The sequence below is a fragment of the Zonotrichia leucophrys genome, chromosome 8 (genome assembly GCF_028769735.1).
Source record: "Zonotrichia leucophrys gambelii isolate GWCS_2022_RI chromosome 8, RI_Zleu_2.0, whole genome shotgun sequence".
Lineage (NCBI taxonomy): Eukaryota > Metazoa > Chordata > Aves > Passeriformes > Passerellidae > Zonotrichia > Zonotrichia leucophrys.
In genome coordinates, this window is record NC_088178.1 from 23,362,113 (window position 1) to 23,383,470 (window position 21,358).

The 21,358-nt window shown below is 41.7% G+C and overlaps 1 protein-coding gene across 3 annotated transcripts in view; it reads right to left on the reverse strand.

The window, feature by feature from the left end:
* The window catches only part of LOC135451325 (cytosolic carboxypeptidase 6-like), an 876,962-nt gene that overhangs the window by 77,573 nt on the left and 778,031 nt on the right, over window positions 1-21,358 (reverse strand). For all 3 annotated transcript variants that reach the window (XM_064720414.1, XM_064720413.1, XM_064720412.1), the window contains 2 exons: window positions 15,874-16,026; window positions 2,050-2,212 (listed from right to left, as the gene is read on the reverse strand). In XM_064720414.1, the coding sequence (XP_064576484.1) occupies window positions 2,050-2,212; window positions 15,874-16,026 (316 nt within the window). The remainder of the gene's footprint in view (window positions 1-2,049; window positions 2,213-15,873; window positions 16,027-21,358) is intronic.

A 21,358-nucleotide genomic window follows, 5' to 3' on the forward strand; every position in this document is an offset into this window, starting at 1 on the left:
TGTCTTTGGTTCAGGTCCATTAAAAAATCCGAGCATTAATTAATCACTGACTTGCAAATAGCCTGTTCCAGGCTAAATTGGAATGCTCTGCAATTGTTTTACTTTCGGTCACAGGCACTTCAGTGATGTGAAACTTCCTCCCCTGCCAGGACAGGATGTGCATAAATCCAGTGGCTACTCCTGTGTTGGATCAGACCAGTCTAGAGCCTGTTCCAAGCAGCTCCATTGCTTCCACTAACCAGAAAACTGCACACGTGAGGAAAAGGCCTCACAGGCAGTACTCTGGATAGAATTCCTACATGGAAAAGGAAATAATAAAACCTTCCAGGGCAAAATGCCAGTGCAGCATACTCCATGGGCAAAGAGCCTCTCTCTGCTTGCTGTCTGCCAGGCCAACCAAAACCTGCTTCTCCTCCTTTTCCACTCAGCTGGGTGAAACCCTAGCTGCAGAAACCAAGCTGCTGCTTGAGCTTTCCCTGTGCCAGGGGGAAGGTTCTCTGCTCTGGAGCCTGTTTTCTGTGCCCCAGCTGCTGATGGGATGAACAGGGAATGGAACAGGGAATGGAGCACCTCTGCCTGCAGCAGGCAAATGGAGGTGTTGGACCCCACAGGTGAAACTTCTGCCATGTGAACCAAAGACCAGAAATCTTTACAGAAAAGTAGACTAAGCTGGTCTGATATACCAGTCATGAAGGAAAATATATCCAAGGGAATCATGATCTCGTGTGTATAGGGGCTCTTTCCTCACTGTAAAAACTGTTCTTAATAAATAAGGAAGAGAAATAAGTAGTTTTCAGCATGAGTAGAAAATGAGGAAGAAAATTAAAGGTAAAACTAAGGCACAGGTTCTTGAAACACCAAAATACCATATTAAGGAAATAAATACCTACACCTAACAGTAACAACATTTTCTTCCACAGTGGCAAGATATACTACGTTTGTGCATGTTGCAAGGAGCTTTTCCTTCAGTTAACTTTACTGGGCAAAAAAGAGCTTCTATTCCAAATGCTCAAGCCTGGTAAATCACTTTTAATATATTCATCTCCCTCCTTCCCCCAGATTTCACTTTCGTGGAGAAGTCAAACCAGAAAAGCCCAAATGGCAAACAATTCCTTTCCCTGCTCCCTGTTTCTTGCTCTTATTCCCGCTCTGAGTGCCCATATACATGGATGGTGAAGAATTATATCTCATATGAAAATTTCTCCCTTGCTATCCCCAACTTCCAAAATGCAGTGGAGAGGTAAATAGGCAATCACAGCTAATCTCTCTCCCTCTGCAGTGTTTCTAAACCTGTGAAAATTTCAAAAGCTGCCATGATAGAATGACAAAATGAAATAACACACCCAGCGCTGAAGTATGGGCACTGGCTGTTTGATTGAGCATGGTGACAAAAAGAAAAAGAAAAACATAAAAGCAGATCATAAGACCAGTCAGAACAATTCTACAAATTGCTGATACATTGAGATAGCCAGATGGATATGTGTTTTTGAGGAATGAGACACCGCTTCTATTTGAGCACTCAAAAAGGCCAACAACTTTGATGGTTTTGTTCTCACAATTTGACTTCTATTTCTTTGTCAACTGGCATTGAAGATTTGTCCTCGAGGCAGCTGCAGAACCTAATGGATCCTTTTGGCTGCAGTTCAAAGGCAGAGAAGATATTTTACTCAGTACTAAAGATGCACTCTCAACTTGCTATTAAAACAATAACACAAACACAGGGCTAATGAGGGAATAAGGAGAGAAATGAAGAAAGAAATGGAAGGCTGTGGAGGGGAATGGATTACAGACTCTCCAGGACTAGCTCCTATAACAAGTGTGTGAGACAATCTCCTACAAGAGGGAAATGGCTTATTTGATCTAATGTCTTTCTCTTCTTGAATTTCCACAGTATGGAGAATCAATATGAGGGAAATTAAAGCATCAGGAGCAGACTCACATTTCCACTTGTGTGTGTTCCTATCTCAGCAAACTCTTATGGAGACACAGGTATTTACCTTAAGTGCCCGGTCCACGTGTGCTGCAAGGGGATGGATTTCAGAAGGATACAGGCTTCCTCGGTGTAGGGCACAGCAGGAGCAGCTCCAGCCAGGATGTAGCTGTAGAAGGAGACCTCCAGAGTGTAGCAGTAGGATGTGTCATTGAGGAGGCCCCCAAGGAAGCGCCGGCCTGTCCCGGCTTTCACAGCGTCCCTGTTGAACGACGTGCTGGACTGCAGGAGCAAGAACACAGGAGAGCTCAGGAGTGCAGCAAGGGAAGGAGCCTCTGAGAGGATGGAGAAGCTTCACTCACACTGCCAGACCCCACTTGCGCTGTATAGACTCCTCTGGGTTTTGATCATGGCCTGGAGGGGAAGCACGATTCTGGCACACAGGCTATAAATGATGCCTGGCAGACTCTCACAAAATTCATCTGGGCTCACCATTAATATCAGCTTTTTCTCTTCCCTCTCAGATAACACAAAGCAAGGCTGTCATATGCAGGAGTTGAAAGTGAGCCTTCCAGATCCCCCTTGCTCAGGAGTTGAGCTGCACCATTACCTGGATATTGGATTCCTTTGTCTCCACTGCATTCCCCTGTATCATCACTGTTCCCCCCACCCCTTCACCTGGGCTCTTAATCAAAGCAGAAATACAGTGGCATTTATGTTTTGGTGAAACTTTCTCACCTAAGACATTTGACTGGTTCTTAAATTAGGTCACAGAAATTTCCACTTCACTAACTTAAATGTTAAGGGGGTGTTGCTCTCTGGGTAGAAAAATCTACCTCACTATTCTACAGCACCAGCAGCACAGCATAAAAGGCAGTATTTTGTGCTATTACTGAAGATCTGGCTTTAAGAACCCTACAGCTTTATGACTATTCATTTGAGGGGTGGAGGGGAGGACTCCAAGCATTTCCATAAATGAGTTTTAGCTCTCCTTTGAAGGCATGACATCTGGAGACTAAAGGGCAGCTCATCTTCAGGTCGATTGAAGTCTCAGAGCTTGTTCCTACCAACTAGACAGAAAAATGGATTCTGATTTCATTTTGATTTTCAGACTCTATTCAGAAACCTCATAACCATTAGACTGAGCCAATCTGGGCTCAGCACAAGCTAGTGACAACCACAAAAAAATGATCCAACTTGGATCTGTTGTATAAAAGGTCATTACATCTCCTGCTGTAAGAATTTTATGTTGCCAGTGAAACACAAAGGACCCTTAACACAGCTCAATGTTCAGTCATTGTGCCCATGGTGAATTCTTTGAGCTGTCCAGTGTCCACCTATGGAGCCTTAGGGCTGCTACCTTTTCTAGCCAACACAATGTGAATATTTATGAAATCCATCTCTTACCAAAACTGGGGAAAATAAGATTTCCTTTGCATTTAAGAAATGGGATACAATGGTTCAAAATACTGAACTTCTCTAGACTGAGAAAATCAGGTTAATACTGAAATGAGCAACAATTCTTGATAAATATTGTATAGCAGGAGATATAAAAATTAGAAATAACTGTGGGTTTATTAACATTCTGAATGCCTTGAAGTCTCTCTCATGTTGTAAAAAGGAAGGTTCTCCAGTTTAATTAGAATAAAATGGAATTGGGTTTCTTATTAGGATTATATATAGATGTTTCCAAATGCAACTTGTTGTCTTTTTGGTAACATAATATTTAACTTTGTGGTAATTTGTACACAGAATGCATTCTCCTATGTAGATGTCATATAATTTCTGCCAAATTACATAGCAGAAGCCTGCAGGATATTCTGAATACCTGTGGGAGAGGGAGCAAAGCACTCATAAGGAATGCTGGGAAAATTAACTGTTAATTTGATATATGGGATAAAATACTTTAAGAGGTCTACAAGAGGGAATGTTCTCTGGATTCCGGCAAAATAAACCTTCAAAAGGCTACTGAGATCCTGAGGCAGAGGGAAGCTTTGGCCTCAGTTAAATTTCAGAAGCAGAGGAAGATGATCATGCTCAGGGGATTGCTTCCTGAGCCAAGTGAGTACCAACTTCAGTGGAAGGTGCTCCATGTTCAAACAAATGCCTGCAGTGGAACTTTTAATGCATGAGAGCATCAGCTGCTGGTGGAAACAAAGGAACAGGAAAACAAAAGGCTCAGGACAGGATATTGGGCTTTGTGTGCAGAGGCATCACTCACAAAGGGACTAAGCTAATTCTGAGGCTGTATTTGGCACAGGAAAAACAAGGAAAATGTGGGAGGAGGTGACTCAGGGAAGACATTAGGGATAGAAGTACTTCAGTGAGTAGGAGACTCAGTTACTGATATGGAACATTTGAGAAGATTATGGAATCTCATCAACTATATGGAAAACAAATTGTACAAGTATCTGCTGACTACAGTTGGTGGTTTTGGGATACAGTTTGCACATGAAATCCTTCTCCTATTTCCCATTATCTTAATCAGGCTAAAAAGAAAGTTATGAGTAGAATTCCTAATAGATGATTCTTGAGATGAATCTTACATAATATTTTCATCACAGTTCTTGGCACGGCAAAGGAGAAGCATGCCAACAAAATTTGCTGATGACACACTGTGGAATGAATCATCATTATGGAGGAGGTTCTGAATATCATACAAATAAAAAAGCAGTGGGATGACTTTGAGGGCCAGAGTGATTGTAGTCAGATGAAACTCAGCCACACAAGTGCCTGGTCATGCACTAAAGCATAATAATAAAAAAAAAATCTGCAATAGGCTAAAACCTTGTCATCTGGAAATATATGAAGAGAGAGTCAGATGTGTTACTTCACTGAAGTGGTTTTTGCTTTCTAGCAGAAGTTGAATCTAGTTATTGGCAAAATTATATTTGCTGTATTTCAAAAGTGAATCATAAGTAGTTTAAGCATTATCAAGACAGTTACATAAATGGTAAAAAACAAACAAACAAAAAACCCCACCAAAATTAACAACTTTTCAGAGTTTGAATTTTTATAATGCTGTTTCACGGGGCTTGGGGCTCTGGGTTTTGTTTTGGGAGGGTGAGGGGCTATGTTCCTTTTTTTTTCTGTTTGTGAGTGTTTGTTTAAAAGAAGTGTTTCAGTTTCAGCTGTACAAAATTACTTGAAATAGCAAAAGCATTAATAAAATCCTCTGTTATTTCTTTGCCAAGTGGTACTGAATTTCCAGGAATAAAAACTGACCCTTCATTTAGATACAGAAATGTAGATTTTGAAGGTTATTATTGTCCTCACTTTGGAAAAAAAAAAAAAATCTGATGGCATAAGCCAACTTGGTGTCTTGGGTAAAAGATAAAATCTCTCATTTGACTGAATAATGTTGGGGTAGAACATGACAAATGCATGTTTTGAAACAGCAACTTGGGCCTGGCTCTAGAGAAAGTGTTATAAGCCAAAATATGATTTGATATTTTATAGGAGAAAAAGAAAACTACAGATAAAAGAAAATTTAGGTAATGACAAGAAAGAGCAGCAGGTACTTGCTGAGTCTGACCTTCTACTCACTGTTTCAGCTCAAGATAAAGGGAGTGGGAAAAAAAACCCCAAAACAACTGGCAAAACTTTGATTCCTCACCACAGCTGATCTTGAAGTTTTGCCCATGCACATTTATTTAATCAAACCCTAATCTGGGGAAAAAAGGAGTGGGGGTGGCAAGAGGAGGGCAAAAACACAGGGAAAGTTGTCTGCAAATGAGTCTCTTGCTTTTCTGGGAGAATCTATTTCCCTAAACCCCTTTGCAAAGCCAAACTGAAGTCATCATTAAACAAATGCACTGAGCAGGCACAGCAGGAGAACAGCTAAACAAATATTTATTTCTCCAAGGCTGAAACGCATGGGAGTGTTAACAACAGCAGCAGTGAGAAGCACAGTCGGCAGGGTGGGGGGAACACCAAAGACTTTGAAGTTCTTAAATAGTGATATTTGTATAAAATCAACAGTAATGCATTATTAAAACACACAGATACATTAAAGCTCACAGAAGGACTTTGCTTCCCAGCTGGTGTGAGGAAATTCAGTGAACAAATAGCTATCCACAGAACTAGAAGATGCCAAGAAATCCAGTGTAAAAAGAGCAGAGAAGGAAGGGTAAAGGATTCCCTTACTTTCTGGTGGAAAGAAACTCACCAGAAAAAAACAGATTCCAAACACATTTGGGAGCCTCAAGGAGTGCTGACTGTCTCTCTACACATCAGCCATTAGTGGCAGCTTCCCCAGGCCTCCCTACCAGACTTCATTCCTCCTCCCCATGCTGTGCTGAGTGCCAAACTGTGTGACCAGTTTCCCTGCTGGGAATGGCAGGGAACAGCACGGCAGTACAGAGACATTTGGGAAACCAACTGGACCTTATTCAGGCATTGCAGCAGACAAAGATGCGTGGAAGGAAATAAGAAAAAAAAGAAAAAAAAAAAAAAAGCATGTAAATTGTTTTTGGAGTGATTTCAAAGCAGAAAAGGATCTTGGCCCTTGGTCAGACTGAATTTTCCCCGTGTACCCTTTGCAGCCCTGATGGGCTTGGATTCTGTGGCCCTGTGTGGTGGGAGCATTGGCTGGCAAGGCCTCCTCCCCAGTGAGGCCTCAGAGGGGACTGGGCCTGCTTCAGCCCTGAGAACCTCGGGCTGCACAAAAGGAGAAATTGGAGGCAAACACCACTAAAACTGGACCCAAACTGGAGTGAAAGAAGGGATAACAAAAAGGGATGAAATGTCAAGCAGGCTGTGTCCAGCCAGTGATGGATAGGAGCTTCATTCTCCCTTTCACTGATGGCAGGACAAAGAGACCTTCTCATCCAGAACTTTTCTGGGGAATGAATCTTTGTAATCTTCTGAAATTGCTCAACACATTAAGAAGAAAGGAGCAAGGTATGACCACAGTGTAAATCAGATCTTGCCAGGTTCCTAACATGGGATCCAGGATATGGACTGCACATCATTTATGACCAATCGTAAGCTGTGTCCCCAACCTAGCAAGAAAAGAAAAAAAAGTACAAGGCATTCAGAAAAATGCCAACCAGGCAGAAATCTGGTCACAGGCTTTGACAGAATGCAGAAGATGAAATTCTGGCATAGCAAGGTCCAGGGAGGTTCCTGAAATTCAAGAGAGAGATTTTTACCAGCTGTTCACATCTCTTGCAATACAACTGATTATGGATGTGCCTGTGGAAGGAAGTAGCAAACTGCATATATCTTCAAAAATCTGAGCTTTAGTGTGCACATGAATGATTCCCAGATGATCACTTCTCCTCACAAAGAAAGTACCTGCATGAAACTCAAAATAAAGAGATCTTCCCTAAAGTTTCTAATATATACATAAGACAATGTAGGTCCAGGAAGGGTTCTACAATAGGATGTAGCATGTGCAACTGAATGCTCAAAAATCATAAAATTATGTTAGGAATCTTTCCTGGAGAAAAGCAGAGACAAAAACACCAAGAGGATTCATAATTAGAGAATAGTTTCATATTGCAACATGCAATTAAAAATATGCTGGGTCAGCCTATGCCATTTCCATAGCTGTGTTTCACAGCTGAGCCTAACCACTCCTAAAATACCCCACTCCAAACCCAGCAAAACTGCCCACATTTTGCTCATTCTACAGATAAGAAATAAACACTTTACCTGCTGGGGTAAACTGGGATTATGCATACAAGTTGTTTCGTGTTCTTCAGTGATCACCACCAGCAATGGCTAGGTGTAATCAGGACTGATTTACAGCATCACCAGAGCTGGCTGCTGATGCTGCTGTTATAGATGAAGAGAAAGGTTTTTTCCCAAAGCAGGTCTGACCTCTATGAGCCCTCAACTCAGTGCCAGGTGTGGGAAAAAAAAAAAAAAAAGATAATAAAAAGTTAGTGCTCTAGGAATAAAGGAATGGCGCACTTGTCATCAAGGTAGAACAGATGTGGCATTGGGAAATGGACTGGAGCCCAGGCAGTGTCAAATCCATCTCAGAGAGCAGTTTTACAGTATCAGCTATAACTCACTCTCTCTCGTTTTCTAGAATGCTTTATTGAAGTCTGCAAAAGTTTGAGAAAGGGCACTGAAATGCACTGGCTTTGGCATCTTTGCCACAGACAGAGCTGATTCCTGCCATGGTGTGTCCAGCTGTCACTGCTTTGACCTTACCAAACTGTGCTACAAGCAAAACTTCACCTCCTTACTTCTCTGGAAGCACTGAGCAAACTTCTCACTTCAAAAGCCAGCTTAACTCACTTAACTCTGTTATAGACTGTAAAGTAGTTGTGCTGGTGTGGTTTGGGGTTTTTTGGGTATTTGTTTTGGTGGTTTTTGTGATAGGCTAACACCAACTCCATACCAACTGGGTCTGGAGACTTGGAAATGATGGCATTTGGGAGGCTGCTACCAGGCAGGCTTCTTCCAATTTATTTAACAAACTGCACTCAGCATCAATCCCCAAAGCAGACAGCTGATCTGAAGGAGGGAGCAGGCAAAGAGGAAGGATTCTGGGAGCAGAGGTGTGATGGAATGGGAACAGAGCTCAAAATTACTCCACAATTCATCTCACCTTGCAGCTTAGCCATGTTTCTAATGCACAGGAAGAAAACTGATTTCATCTCAAAACCAATTGTGACAACTGAAATCTGGAAAGAGGAGTTTTAGAAAAGTTCAGGATCATTTCAAAGAGGAATTCCATTGTTTGAAGCTTTTCCAGGTACCTTAGGAGCAGGCATATTGGGCTGATAATTCCTGGGTCTCACTCACTCTCACAGAAGGCTCTGCAGTTGACAGCATTTCCATAACTTCTGTGCCTGGTAGGAAACACTGAGGTGGGCAGAAAAGTTTGGGTTTAGCTGTGGAATATTCTCTGATCTAGAGTTTGATTTGCAGAAGTCTGAGGAAAGGGAGGCAGAGGAAACCTGATTGACCTGCACCATGAATGTGAGAATAACTAAAACTGAACCTTGAAGACAAAACAGCCTCGAGTCCTAAAAGATTTTTAATCATCCTCCTCCCTGTTTCTTTTTGCCTTCTTCCTCCTGCTCAATGGAAAGCAATCACTCTTTCTTAGAGGTAGCAGCACTGTTGTAGGAGTACCATGAACACAACCTGCCTAGCACCACTTTCTCAGGCTTTAAAGTGCAATTCTCCTCAGAGAAATAACAGTTTAAAGGTACATTGTCACCACACACACATCTGCTCCCCGAGGGGCTTCATTATCCCTCTAATGTGCAGTGCAGGAATACCAGATCTTTCGCCCTCCCAAGTGTCCTTCAGTCATGCCTGCTTAAGTTTCCTGATAAAAACACATATTTGCATGGTCATTAGGAGAGAGGTTGGAAGGAGGGAGTTTATAAGCTCTCAGTTTATGCCTCAAGACCAAATGTACCAAATTAGTTCTTTTTCTTAAAAGAAATTCTGCAGCTAGAAAAGAAACTAGCTCTCATGCTTCAGGGCTTCAGCTGTTCACCTGTGAGAAGTACAATAGCTGCACTTTTTACTGCTCATTAATATCTGTGCTCTGCACCTTGAACCAGCAGCAGTGCAGGGGTTTGGCCTGCATTTCCCATTCCCCAGAATCCTTCCCCACGTGCCCCTAAACTGGTTGTACTCCCAGCTCCCACTTCCCCCAGTGCTACAGCTCTGAAGTTGTTCATTGAGTTTGCTGGCTTTAGCTCAGCACTAACATGACAGGAATCCAAATCAAACCAGCAGCTCTCCTGAGGGACAGCTCCTTAAACAGCACCTGCAGGGTGGAGATGGCCTGACACCTTCACAGGCAAGAGTTTTCCTACAGAGCTGGGCAGCTCATCACAGCCTACCTGGAAAGAACAAGAGGAGGAGGCAGATTCCACCCCATCCTCAAAGCAAACCTCTGTCGCAGACAACTTTTATAAAAAATCCTTTCCTTAAGATTTTTCCTCCTGAGAAGCTGAGAAGCCTCAGGAACAAAATGTAAACATTGATTAACTGCTGCTGTAGAATGCAACAGTTGGATCTTTGATTGGCCCATGTTAAATGTTTATAATTAATGGCCAATCACAGCCAGCTGGTTCGGAGTGAGAGTCTGAGACAGCTGCCTTTGTTATCATTCTTTCCTTTCTATTCTTAGCTTAGCCTATCCTTCTGATGAAACCTTTTCTTTTATTCTTTCAGTATAGTTTTAATGTAATATATATCATTAAATAATAAATAAAGCCTTCTGAAACATGGAGTCAAATCCTCATGTCTTCCCTCAACATAAGACTCCTGTGAACACAGTCACAAACCTCAGAGTTCCTTGTTACTGGATCTGCCATCCTGAACACACACCTCCAGTCTGTATATCCCAAAACAACCTTCCTCAGGTCATCTCAGCTCCTCCTTTAGTGAGCCTGCATCCCCATCATCTCAAGTTCGCTTAACCACAAGTGACAATGTCACCTACTCAAACATTACCCTGCCACCCATTACCCATGGTTAGGCTGGAACTTCTCTCCCTTTTATGAGCCCACCCAAGCTGTGACCAGTGATGCACACAAATAGGGGATCTGAAAATGTGTCAGGTTAATAAGGAAGGAAAGGCCTGCTTTTCACCCTGTTTTTTTACTAACAGCAGCCTCTGCTTCTCAGAGCACCTCCTTCCCCAAAGATGGCAATGGTGGCATTTCCTAGGCTAAGCTCTACAGAATAATTACACTGTTTAGAAAATAACTCAAGTCTCTGGAGTTCTCACTTTCTCCATTTGTCAGTAGAAAACGAGACATTTCCTCAAAATATACAATAAAATAGCCTCTAGCAATAGCCTGCAATGCTTCTCTTTACAATACTTTTATGAGCGTGAGCGTGGTCTCCTGGGAGTGCTTTCATAATCATTTATACAAATGACAGAAAACTAGGACAATGAGAAGCAAAAAGGAAAATACAGCCATCATGCACCCAGTTGCTTTGAATAGTTTTCAGAAAAAAAGTGTTTTTCTCCATGGCAAAGAGTTGTCCTCACTTGCAGGCCTAAATCAGGGGATCACAACCTTCCTGAGGTGGGACAGGATGCTGCTTCCAGGGCAACACAGTTCAGCTTGTTGCTCACACTCCTTCTTGGCTCTCTCACTGCCCCAGGACAGCTCTCTGAGCCAGAGGTGTATTCTACATACATTAAAATATCATGTGGTTAAGAAGATAATACCCAAAAAGATATCCTTCAAGAGGGACAGGTGTCCAGTTCTTTACTACCTCCCTGTCCTTCCTGCACAGCACAGTTTGTCCCATCTGAGGGGATTTGTGGTGCTCTGCATGAGGGGCAGCTTGCAGGAGAACCTACAGCAGCTCCTTTCATTGCTGCTGCTCTGGGAGGCTGTTACCTGCTCCCAGCACATTGACATTAGGTAAGAGTAATGTTGATCTTTGAAAATAAACCATAAAATTGCTATGAAATCTTGTTTATTCTGTGTACATTCTAAATTTCTACCTGTGTGGGGATGGAGAAGGGGCTGTCAACTCCTGCATGCACAAACAACAGGGCAAGAAGGTACTGAAAGAAAATCCACTTGTTCCAACACTTCCCCCACCCTCCTTCTCTTTTCAACACAAATTCAATCCTCTGTACACAAGGAGGGGTGAACTGGTGCAGCACAACATAATGGAACAGTTTCATTTCCCTGAGACTCTCCAAAAGGCAGAGTCCTTGTGAGACCAAAGCCTGTAACACTGAGAAGGACAGACTTTACAGTCTGTTCCCTGTGCACCAGAAACACATTTCCTTTCTTGGCTCACCCAGCCCCCAGAATAAAATAAATAAATAAATAAATAAATAAATAAATAAATATATTTTTGAAGCAACACGTCCAAGAAGCAGCAAGCAGAAATGCATCCCAGAGGGGTGCTAAAGCATATAATAGCTGTATTTGTCTTCCTGCATATGCCTTGGTACAAGACTACAAAAAAAGGAGGCAGGATCATTTGTTGTGCTCAGGTTTTAAGAGATTTCTGAGTAGATCTGTTAAGCTTGCATGATGTTAACAAAACCTACCGGAACACAGCAGCTTTTGCCTTTCTGGGAGAAGAGTCTTTTTTTACCAAAACAGCAGAGAGGCACTTAGGAGGGGGTGATGCAAGTGAGTATGGATTTTACTTCAGGATAAATTCCTGGCAACTTTTCTACCGCTTCCTCTTCCTTGTCCAGCCACATGCAAGCTGGGTTTTTTGTCATTTCAGAACAGATTATAGGGATTTGATCATTCAGTGCTCATATTACTGCCTCAAGCACTTGCACCACCACTGCCTTCAGAGGGAGGTGTCCAGCCAGGGTAAATCATAGCAGCCCAGAGAGGCTGCCATAGGATGGAGGAGGTTTGCTGGAACAAACACATTTTCCCTAAGAAAGATTGGATGGGAGGATGCTGTGAATATGAGAACAGCAGACCTGGAGTTTGTGGATCAAAGAAAGTCAGCAGAAGATATAAAGAGATTAAAATGTTTTTCTTCGTTGCTCTGTGTTTGATATTCAAACTAAAAAAAAAACAAAAACAACTGAACAAAACACCACAGAAAGTACTAGTGCAAATCATTCAATATTTGCATCTTCTCATATTGCTGAGACAATGAGAGTCTCTAAAATATGTTTTAGGTGACAGTGTTATGGCATTGGAGTTAAGAACATGCTTCCCTAAAGGAAACTTGGTGGGTTGCTGTCTAGAGACTTCACTCTTGAGTGTGAGCATGATATAAAACAGGGAACTGCTGACAAAGAAACAAGACTTGCTCTTGGGACATCCAAGTTTTATTCTCCAATTTCTTCAAGCAAATTATTTCTCATCCATTTGTTATGTCTTTCTCAGCATGACTGGAAGCTTTTAGGGCTGTAGACTTCCTCAGCAGTTACCCAGCATAATGGCACCCCAAGTTTTTTTCAGGGTCTTTGGCTAACTCTGGCACACAGAGGTCAAACAGTGTTTATAAGGAAGGTTCTCTGCTGGGAGGCTGAATACAAGAAAATTAAATGAGAACTCAAATGTATCCCAAGTGCTACCAGTTCACAGCCTAAAGGAAAAAAAATAAAGAAACCAAACTGACTGGATCAGGCCAAATACCTCTGGCTGGTTTTTATCCTTTAACTGAAAAGAAAAGCAATCTTTGCAAAGTGATAAAGCCACCCAAGAATGGCTGCAGTTGTTTCTTTTAAACGAACCAGAGAGAACAGATGGTGTCCTCTCATACTGTCACAGAGGTCAAACTTAGCCACCTCTAAGACTAGCAGGTTCTTGAAATGCTCAAACGCTCATGTCTGGTCCTTATGACTAATCCACTCTCCCAAACAAGAAAGGTCAAATGAAGAACATCCCTACAAAAACTGCAACTACTCCAAGCCATGGCTGATGTGTAATGCACTCAGACATGGTGTCAACAGCTGCTCCTAAAACACAGTGAGTCAGCCTTTCAAAAGAGCATGCCAGCTTTCACTGTTAGAGCTTTCATATGGATTACATTTACTCCCCAGTGTTTAAAAATATCTTTCTTAAACATTGAAAATATAAAATGTTTTCCTTAAAGATTTTGTCCCTTTTGCCCAGGCAGCTGCCCAAGAACGTCTCATGTATTTATTTGGGAGCAAAACATCAAAACATCCTAGCCTTCCACTTTCCTTTTCTCATGCTGACAGCTAAACCAAAGGAAGGCCTCTGTTTTCTGAAGTCATGTACCAATGAGGAATTTCTGGTCCCTTCCACAACTTATGCCTCTGAACCACAGTCAGCCTTCCAGAGAGCTGTGGGGTCACGAGTTCTGCCCAGCAGACAGGGCACAGAGACACTGGGTGACTCTCCTTTGGTCCTGTAACAGGCATGTGGGTACAAATCCCCTATCCATCCCCTACTCTAATCACCAACCTCCCCTGGATACTGTCATTTCAATAAAAAGGCCTATTGGAAATGACAGGTGAAGAAAGCAGCCCAGGCATGAAATGCACTCTAAAGTATATTAATAGAAGGTTGCCAGACGAAACGGCACAAGGCATTTGATCGCATCATCTCAGGCTTGTTGTTCATGCTCCTTTGCATCTGGCTGTGTGATTCCTGCCAGATTCTTGGCTGGAGGAGCAGAGGAGGATTTGCCTGCCTTCCCTAACCCGTGCCGGGCTCAGCTGCAATCACGCAGAGCACTGAAAGAAATCCCTTTGAGTTGGGATTCATTCCGAACATGTAAAACCCAAATGACTGCTTCTCCAAAGTGAATCCCATTTCACAGCAAGTAGGTTATTAGTGTGGAACTCCATACAAGTAGCCTGCATTCAAAAGCCCTCTGCATTATTAATAGAAGATGAGCTTTTGACATCAAAGGAGAACCATTATGTATGCTAAACGGTGGCAAAAATTGTACCCGCACTTCAAACCTTTTCAGCGCTTTGTCCCTTGTAAATCAATCAAGGTTGACAGATGCTTTAAGGAGAGTAATCTTTTCAATGATACTGTCAATGGATAACATAATGGAACATTGTCTCTGTGCTGTGTGAAGACATGGAGCTAGTCAATTATGGACAACACTTCATGCAGCCGCCAGTTTTCACTTGAAGTGCTGCTGTTGAAGTATTATAATCCCAACAAATGGCCACAGCAGCATACAATGTAAATGAGACCTCCTGAAGCTTTGGAAAATTCATTAGTAACAACAGTGGTCCATTCCCACACTTTCAAACACCAGCCTGGTAATGTTAACGATGCACTTCCCCCCTTCCCTTTGAGCAGGCAGTAGGGCATATTTACATACACTATTTTAAACCTTCAGCACATTTCCCACCCCCCATTTTGGGTTCCTTTCCTCTCTTCACCTGATATTTTCAACGAGTCACATAACCCACATGGCTGGAGGCTGGAAACAAGAAAACAGACCTTCCTACTTGGGAACACGTCGTCACTTCACACATGTGAGACACTTTGTGGCTGTCCCTTTTTCCAACAGTTCTGTCTGCTCAGCTGCCCTGGGAAGAATGGCCTGGAGGGATGGCAGGAGAAAAGCTTCCAGCCTCAAGAAACCAGGGGATGTCAGGGGAAGCTGAATGCACCCAGTGCCAGCAGCACCTGGGTGGAACTCTGCTCCAGAGTCAAAAGGGAGAGACTGTGCTGTTTATTTAGCTATTGGCTTCTATTTCCTACATCATCTTCTCAAGGATTTTCCCTTTGTCAAGCAAGGCTTGTGCTAAGAGGAACACTTAATCTCCCACAGTAGCAGAGAGAAATCCCACACTTGAGCACAGAATCTCTAAACTCCTATCAACTGCAGGTTTTCATTGCTATGATCTGTGAATGGCCCTTACCCCTGATGTATTTTTGAAACAACCAGGTGCACACCAGAAACTCAATCACTGAGGGTAAGAACAAGCTGTTCCTTGAACCCAACTTCCCCTTTCCCACTCTCCAAGCTGTAAGTATTGGCCAATTGAAAATCCTCTTGCAGAACAGTTTTCTATGGTAAGATCAAAGAATTTCAGAATTATACATTCTCTTTGCCACAACTTTCAATAGAAGTTATCTAACCTTTTCTTTCAAGCTAAGTAATTTTATTTCTATTTGCTAGCATATTATTATTTAGAGTATACAAGTAAAATTTTTGACAAAATAATATAAGCATTGGAACAATAAAGTTGATCCATTTGATCAAAAGACAGAAGATCTGACAGGGTGTGCCAGTAATTCAGAGCCAAAGGTTATCAAACAGAAGATGGAAAACCTGCTTTTGTTCATGTGTCTGATGACATACATAAGATCACAACTTACCACTGCTGGATAAGGTCAATTTGAGAGGGAAGATGGTAGCTAATAATAAAATTTTGAACTAAGTTTTTATTCGTACTGAAATAAAATTCACTCAGTCAAGTAAAGCCAGAGATTTATCATAAAGGCAAAAAAGAAAACCCAAAAAAACCCCAACAAAACAAAAAACTAGCAAAAGATAATTAAGAAAAACTGACTTACATAAGAGAAGTCTTCAGCATTCTGACAGAGTAGCTTGGGAAAAACAGCCTGTCTCTGAAATCTTTCCTCATCCTCAAAGATGTTCCCATACATGAAGCCATTCATCATGGTGGAGTGGGCATGGATGTCGATATAGAACTCCAGGTTAATCTTCTGTTGAAGGAAAAGAACAACAACAAAACATTCAGCACGAGATAAATCATAACTGAGCTATGCAGGTGAAGCCTCCCATAAATCCAGTCCTGCCATTCCTGAGCCCATCCATGGTGCCAGCAGCAGGGAGCCACGCTGAAGATCTCACTGTGATGCACACAAGCATTCCTGCCTCTCTGTGGGGGCATGTGAAATACAGCAAAGGACCATGATAGACATTTCTTTGCCTTTTTTGAGAACATTGGAACATTCTGCACAGGACACTGTGCAAAATAGAGCCAAACCATCCTTCATTGTGATACAGGGCTTACTGCCAGTGATAAAAATATGCACCTTCCAGTTCTAGAGCACAGTTATTTGGGCATAGCTTTGCCATCTCTGCACAGTTCTGCACTGAATTATGCAGATGTTCCTTTCTGCCAGGTGAAACAGGCTCAAAATTGTGTAAAAAAGACTCCAGTATTTCCTGTGCAGTTTATTTCTTGTGTATAAGGAGAAAATACTGCAAATGTTTTGTCTTCCTCCCCTTTCCAGCAGTAACTCAACTGAAAAACTCTCCAAAGCAAGTGCCTGGAATACCTCTCTGCTTGTGCAGGATTCTGCACCAACTCTTGTTTTAAAAGAAGACAGCAGGACCCCCTAGCACAGAAGTGCCTGCTCTGCCCACACCCTTCCCATGGCACCAGTGGGAAAGAGGGAATGTTCACCTGGATCCCTGCACACAGTGCCATCAGCAGCACTAAAGAGTGATACCAGGGCAGATGCCACTGAATCACCATGATTACCCAAATTCCTACATCTTCTGGACTTGAATAAATGAGGTGACAAGTAAATCCCTGTCACCTGGCCAGCATGGGGCCATTGGGGCTGTCCTGGTGCCCAGATCTCAGATATCCTGGCCTTGGCAGAGGGATGGAGAGGAGCTCTGTTGGCAGCAGGATGTTCATGAAGCTTCTCCCTGTACTGAAACACATCAGGGAGCTCTGCAGCCCCAGTCTCTCCTGCACACAAAGCTTGCTGGGCTGCTGGGGAGCACTGAGCCATGGGACACTCCAGTGGGACAGGAAGGCAGGTTGGGTTGGGCATCATTTGGCATGTGACACTAATATAATACAGATTTACTTTCCCCCTGGCAGTAAACCAGTGTATAATACCCAGCAACTGTTTAGTTTAATTAAACAACCTACAGAGAGTAATAATGCATCTTATTAAGCCTCTGCTATGTTAAAATGTTAGCTAATGCAATATCAATATCTGACCAGGCTTCATAGGAAAGGGAACATTTGATTGTGTTTGACTCTAATACAATAAATTGTTTGCTGCTGCCAAAACATTCTGCTGTGCTATAGAGGACCAGCCCTGCAATAAAGCACACATCTGCTATTTGGAGATACAGCACTGAGGAGAAAGATTAGCATTGACAGGATGAAACACCACACAGGATTTTCTTCCTCTCCAAGCATACAGAAATTAAAAACCAAGATTAAGTAATACTATTTTCATGAGATAATTTCCCCATCACAAACACAATTTGATGAGATCAGATGCACACTGGCATATCACCATAAAACAGAACATCTTGTAGAGTCTCAAAACAGTGATTTGATGAAGTGAGCAGATAATCTAGTTAAACTGGGTATTTGTAAAGCATGAATGTCCTTCACACAGAAGTCAGTGACCTAAGTCATACTTATTTTAGAACAACCAGACAGAATTCTTTATAGGAACATAGCTACTAATATAAAATAATCAAGGAGCACAGTGAGATATATAACAATGGACTGGAATAATTTGTGACTTAAGACAAATAAAATTGCTGGTGTAAACTGCAGGATTTGTGGTATGTCATGGTGTACTTATTAATTCATAGTTTTCAAGTTGTTTCCAAAAGAAGGTGGTCACAAACAGAGATGCAGAGGCACAGATTACTAGAATAATTTTCCACAGGCTATCCAGCAAGAAATTCACCTGCAGATCATGAGTGACCTGAGCCTCAGCTTAGTATTCAATTATCAAGCTATCCAGTCTAACACAGTGTCACTGGAGTATTTTCTAAACTCTCCTAGGACCTTCACTCAAAACATTGTTGGTAGAAGTCTCACAGAGAATATTAGAAAATTTCCCAGTGTGCTGAAATTTCCTTAAAGACCTTTTTTGTTCACCAAAACCATTTTCAAATAATCTTGCAGTGGTTATTTTTGAGGGAATGGTGTCCTTCACAGATGTCCCCTTCACCTAAAGATTAAGCTTCCAGATCCTTTATTTGGAAGCTGTGACATTAAACAGGTAGCTCATCACCCAAATAAGTGTTCAAAAACATTTTTCAAGTCATCCATTTCAAATTAATTAAAAAGTAATTTTAATTAGTCTAAGTTAGCCCACAATGACTGTTTAACTGCAGTTTTTTTCTGGTCTTTGTTCCTTAGCCTCCAACTGAAGATATAAAAATCTCTATTTCACATAATCCTGTGCACTAAATTTAGTCCAGACTTGCAACTGCTCATCCTATTCAGCATGTTTTTAAACATTGCTAGAGTAATTGCCAGTTAGATGTACTACTTCCAGACACTGCTATGTGTGAGCAGAACAGCATTTGTGTTTCTCATTTCTCCTCCTCACATTCATTACTTTATCAAAGGGAAACATGTCCAGCATTCTCCATTACAGAGCAAAATAATTCAGTGCATTGTTGATATAACACATGAGTTTCTAATGGAAAAAGTCCTTTTATTCCCAGACACAAAGTTATTGTGGCCTCAAAATGGACAATAACAGCCACTAGGACATTAAAAGTTTGCCACCCTGTGCCTCAAGTGGTAAACCAAGCAGGAGACAATTTGTTGGCACTCAGGCTTCACAAGAATTGTGCTATGCTCCTGAGCAATAATTGTATTTCTGCTTCCTCTTTAGAGTCATAGGTATTCATAGGTGCTTTACATGTAGGAACTGTTTCCCCCACTGCCACCTAAGCAAATTTAAGCAAGGGAATAAAGTTTTATATTTCAGTTGAGGTTCTCTGGAAGATTTTGACATAATTACTAATCTCCAGCAATTCAGGTAGGCTCACAGAATTAACATTTTATGGAATATATAATGTCACCTACTGATGGCAATTTCAGCAAAGTCAGCAGAGAGGTGACCTCCTGAAATTGTTGCTCTTGGAGATAGGAGAATTTTAGTGGGAGAATGAAGTAAATAAACATATGTTTGAATTTACATGAGCACATGCAAACACACTTAACCCCCTGCTCTCTGCTGCCATACCCCAGGGGTATCTGCCAATATCTACACCCCACAACCCAACCCCATCAGGGCTTCTCTTGCTGCAGCACCTGCAAGTGAGAGGGGGAATAGATTCAGACGTGGTTCAAAGTCCCATATTCACATTTTCTCTATGCAGAAAATAATGAATAACTAGCCTCAAATGGCTCTGGATGCCACAGAGCTGCCTTCTGAGAGACTTACCAGTTCCATCCTACAATATGATATTAAACTCATCATTTTCTGCTTTAGAGGTAGAATGCAAAATGATTCAGATGCCTTATAAAAGTCATCATGCAATTTAATTCTCTCAAGTGCCTTTTCTTTGTGCTTACAAGCAGTGGCAGAGTTTTCCTCTCTCACAGTGTTTCTTAAGTAAAGCTGTAATTACCTGGATGACCCAGGTTACAGAGCTCCAGAAAACAAAGGCAGACTTGGTCTTTCTTTTCTCTGAGTCTCAAAACAGAAATCACTTACTAGACTGACAGAGACAATGATTGAACCCCACTTCTTTGGAAAGAAAAGATTCTCTCCCTTGAAGAGAATGGGTTTTATCTCTTCTTGCCACTTACATATAAACCTAGCATAAATAAACAAGCAAATGAATTTCTGCTCTAAAGTTCATTTGAATCCCTATTGTTGTGACATGCATTTTCCTACTGAGTCAGTCTGAACATTCTGTCAGCTTCAGAAATGTACATATAAATTAGGGGGTGGTGAAAACGAAAGAAATAATGTATTAAGAAAAAAGACTCGCATTGTCAAGAGAGGAAATAGTTAAAGTAGTACAGAAGCTGGTTCATGATGGCACAGAGAAAGTTTTGAGAAAATATATTCTCACTTGTCTGCATTTTTATTTCCTTCACTGAATGCCTTTTGGAAGGTCAGTAATTAAAGAGTAAAAGGAAAGAACTATGTTAATAGCCCGTGCTGATGTGACCAAACTTAGACTTTGAACAGTGCAATTATGATTCTTAAGAAAACAGAGGTTTAATAAATAAATAAATAGAAGTCAGTAAATGCTGTAATAAAAGGATAAATGTGCATTGAGCCCAGAACATGAGCCACTAGAGAGACAAGTGATGCAGGAAGAAGCCAGCTCTGTCCACCAGCTGTCACTTCAATATGGATTTTATTAATTCTTGGGCATAGCAATTGGTTTAGAGAGAGAGGCATCCAAAAGCCTTCTCCACTCCAATATTTCATATAGGGGAAGGGATAAACTCCTTGCAATGTTTTATACAAGCTCCTAAAGCCATGGACTGTCGTTTGTTGCAAGGAAGGGAGCAGCCTCCAGGCAGATTTTGTGCTCTTGCTGCTAAACCACTGTTTGGAGTAAATGGACATTCAACAGCTGGCTCAGCAGATGGAGTGTGCCCCTTTTCATTCAGAGGACATTCAGAAATTCCCAGAAGAATAGCTCCTTTGATGCTTCCTCAGGTATCTCTCCGAAGCAAAATTACTCAAAAGAATCTCTCAAAAGAAAATTTTGCACGTGTGTCTAAGACATCCCTTTTGACACAAACACATAATTACCTCAGGATTAGCTATTCTGGCAATGCTTGCAGTGATGACACCAGAAAACCACAGGAGCACAGCATTCTCCTAAGGAAAATGAAGGAAAACTGAGCATTCAGCATCACATGGCCAGCAGTCCACATTCAGCCACAAAGCAGCATTTCTTCCTCTTTTAGCCCAATTGAATTGGGCCTGGTGCTTTGAATCGCTCCTTGGAAATGTGTGACACTTGTCTCCTTCTGGCTTTCCAAGGGAGCATGAGGTGGGATTCAAACTGCCTGAATGTGGTACACACATTTTCAAGCTTGAAATGCCTGCATTCGGATGCTGGTAAGATGGATTTTACCCAAATTACTTTTCTTAGCTGTACCTTCTCCTCATATTTCCCCTACCACCCCAAAAAAGCATTAAATTCTTCCACATTTTCCTCTGCTATCCTTTATATAACCTTTGACAAGTTAGTCCAATAGAATCATCCTCAGTTTTTTCAGACAATACAAGCCACACCATATCAAAGGCACTATTTCAATTTATACCACTCCCCTTTTGTAAC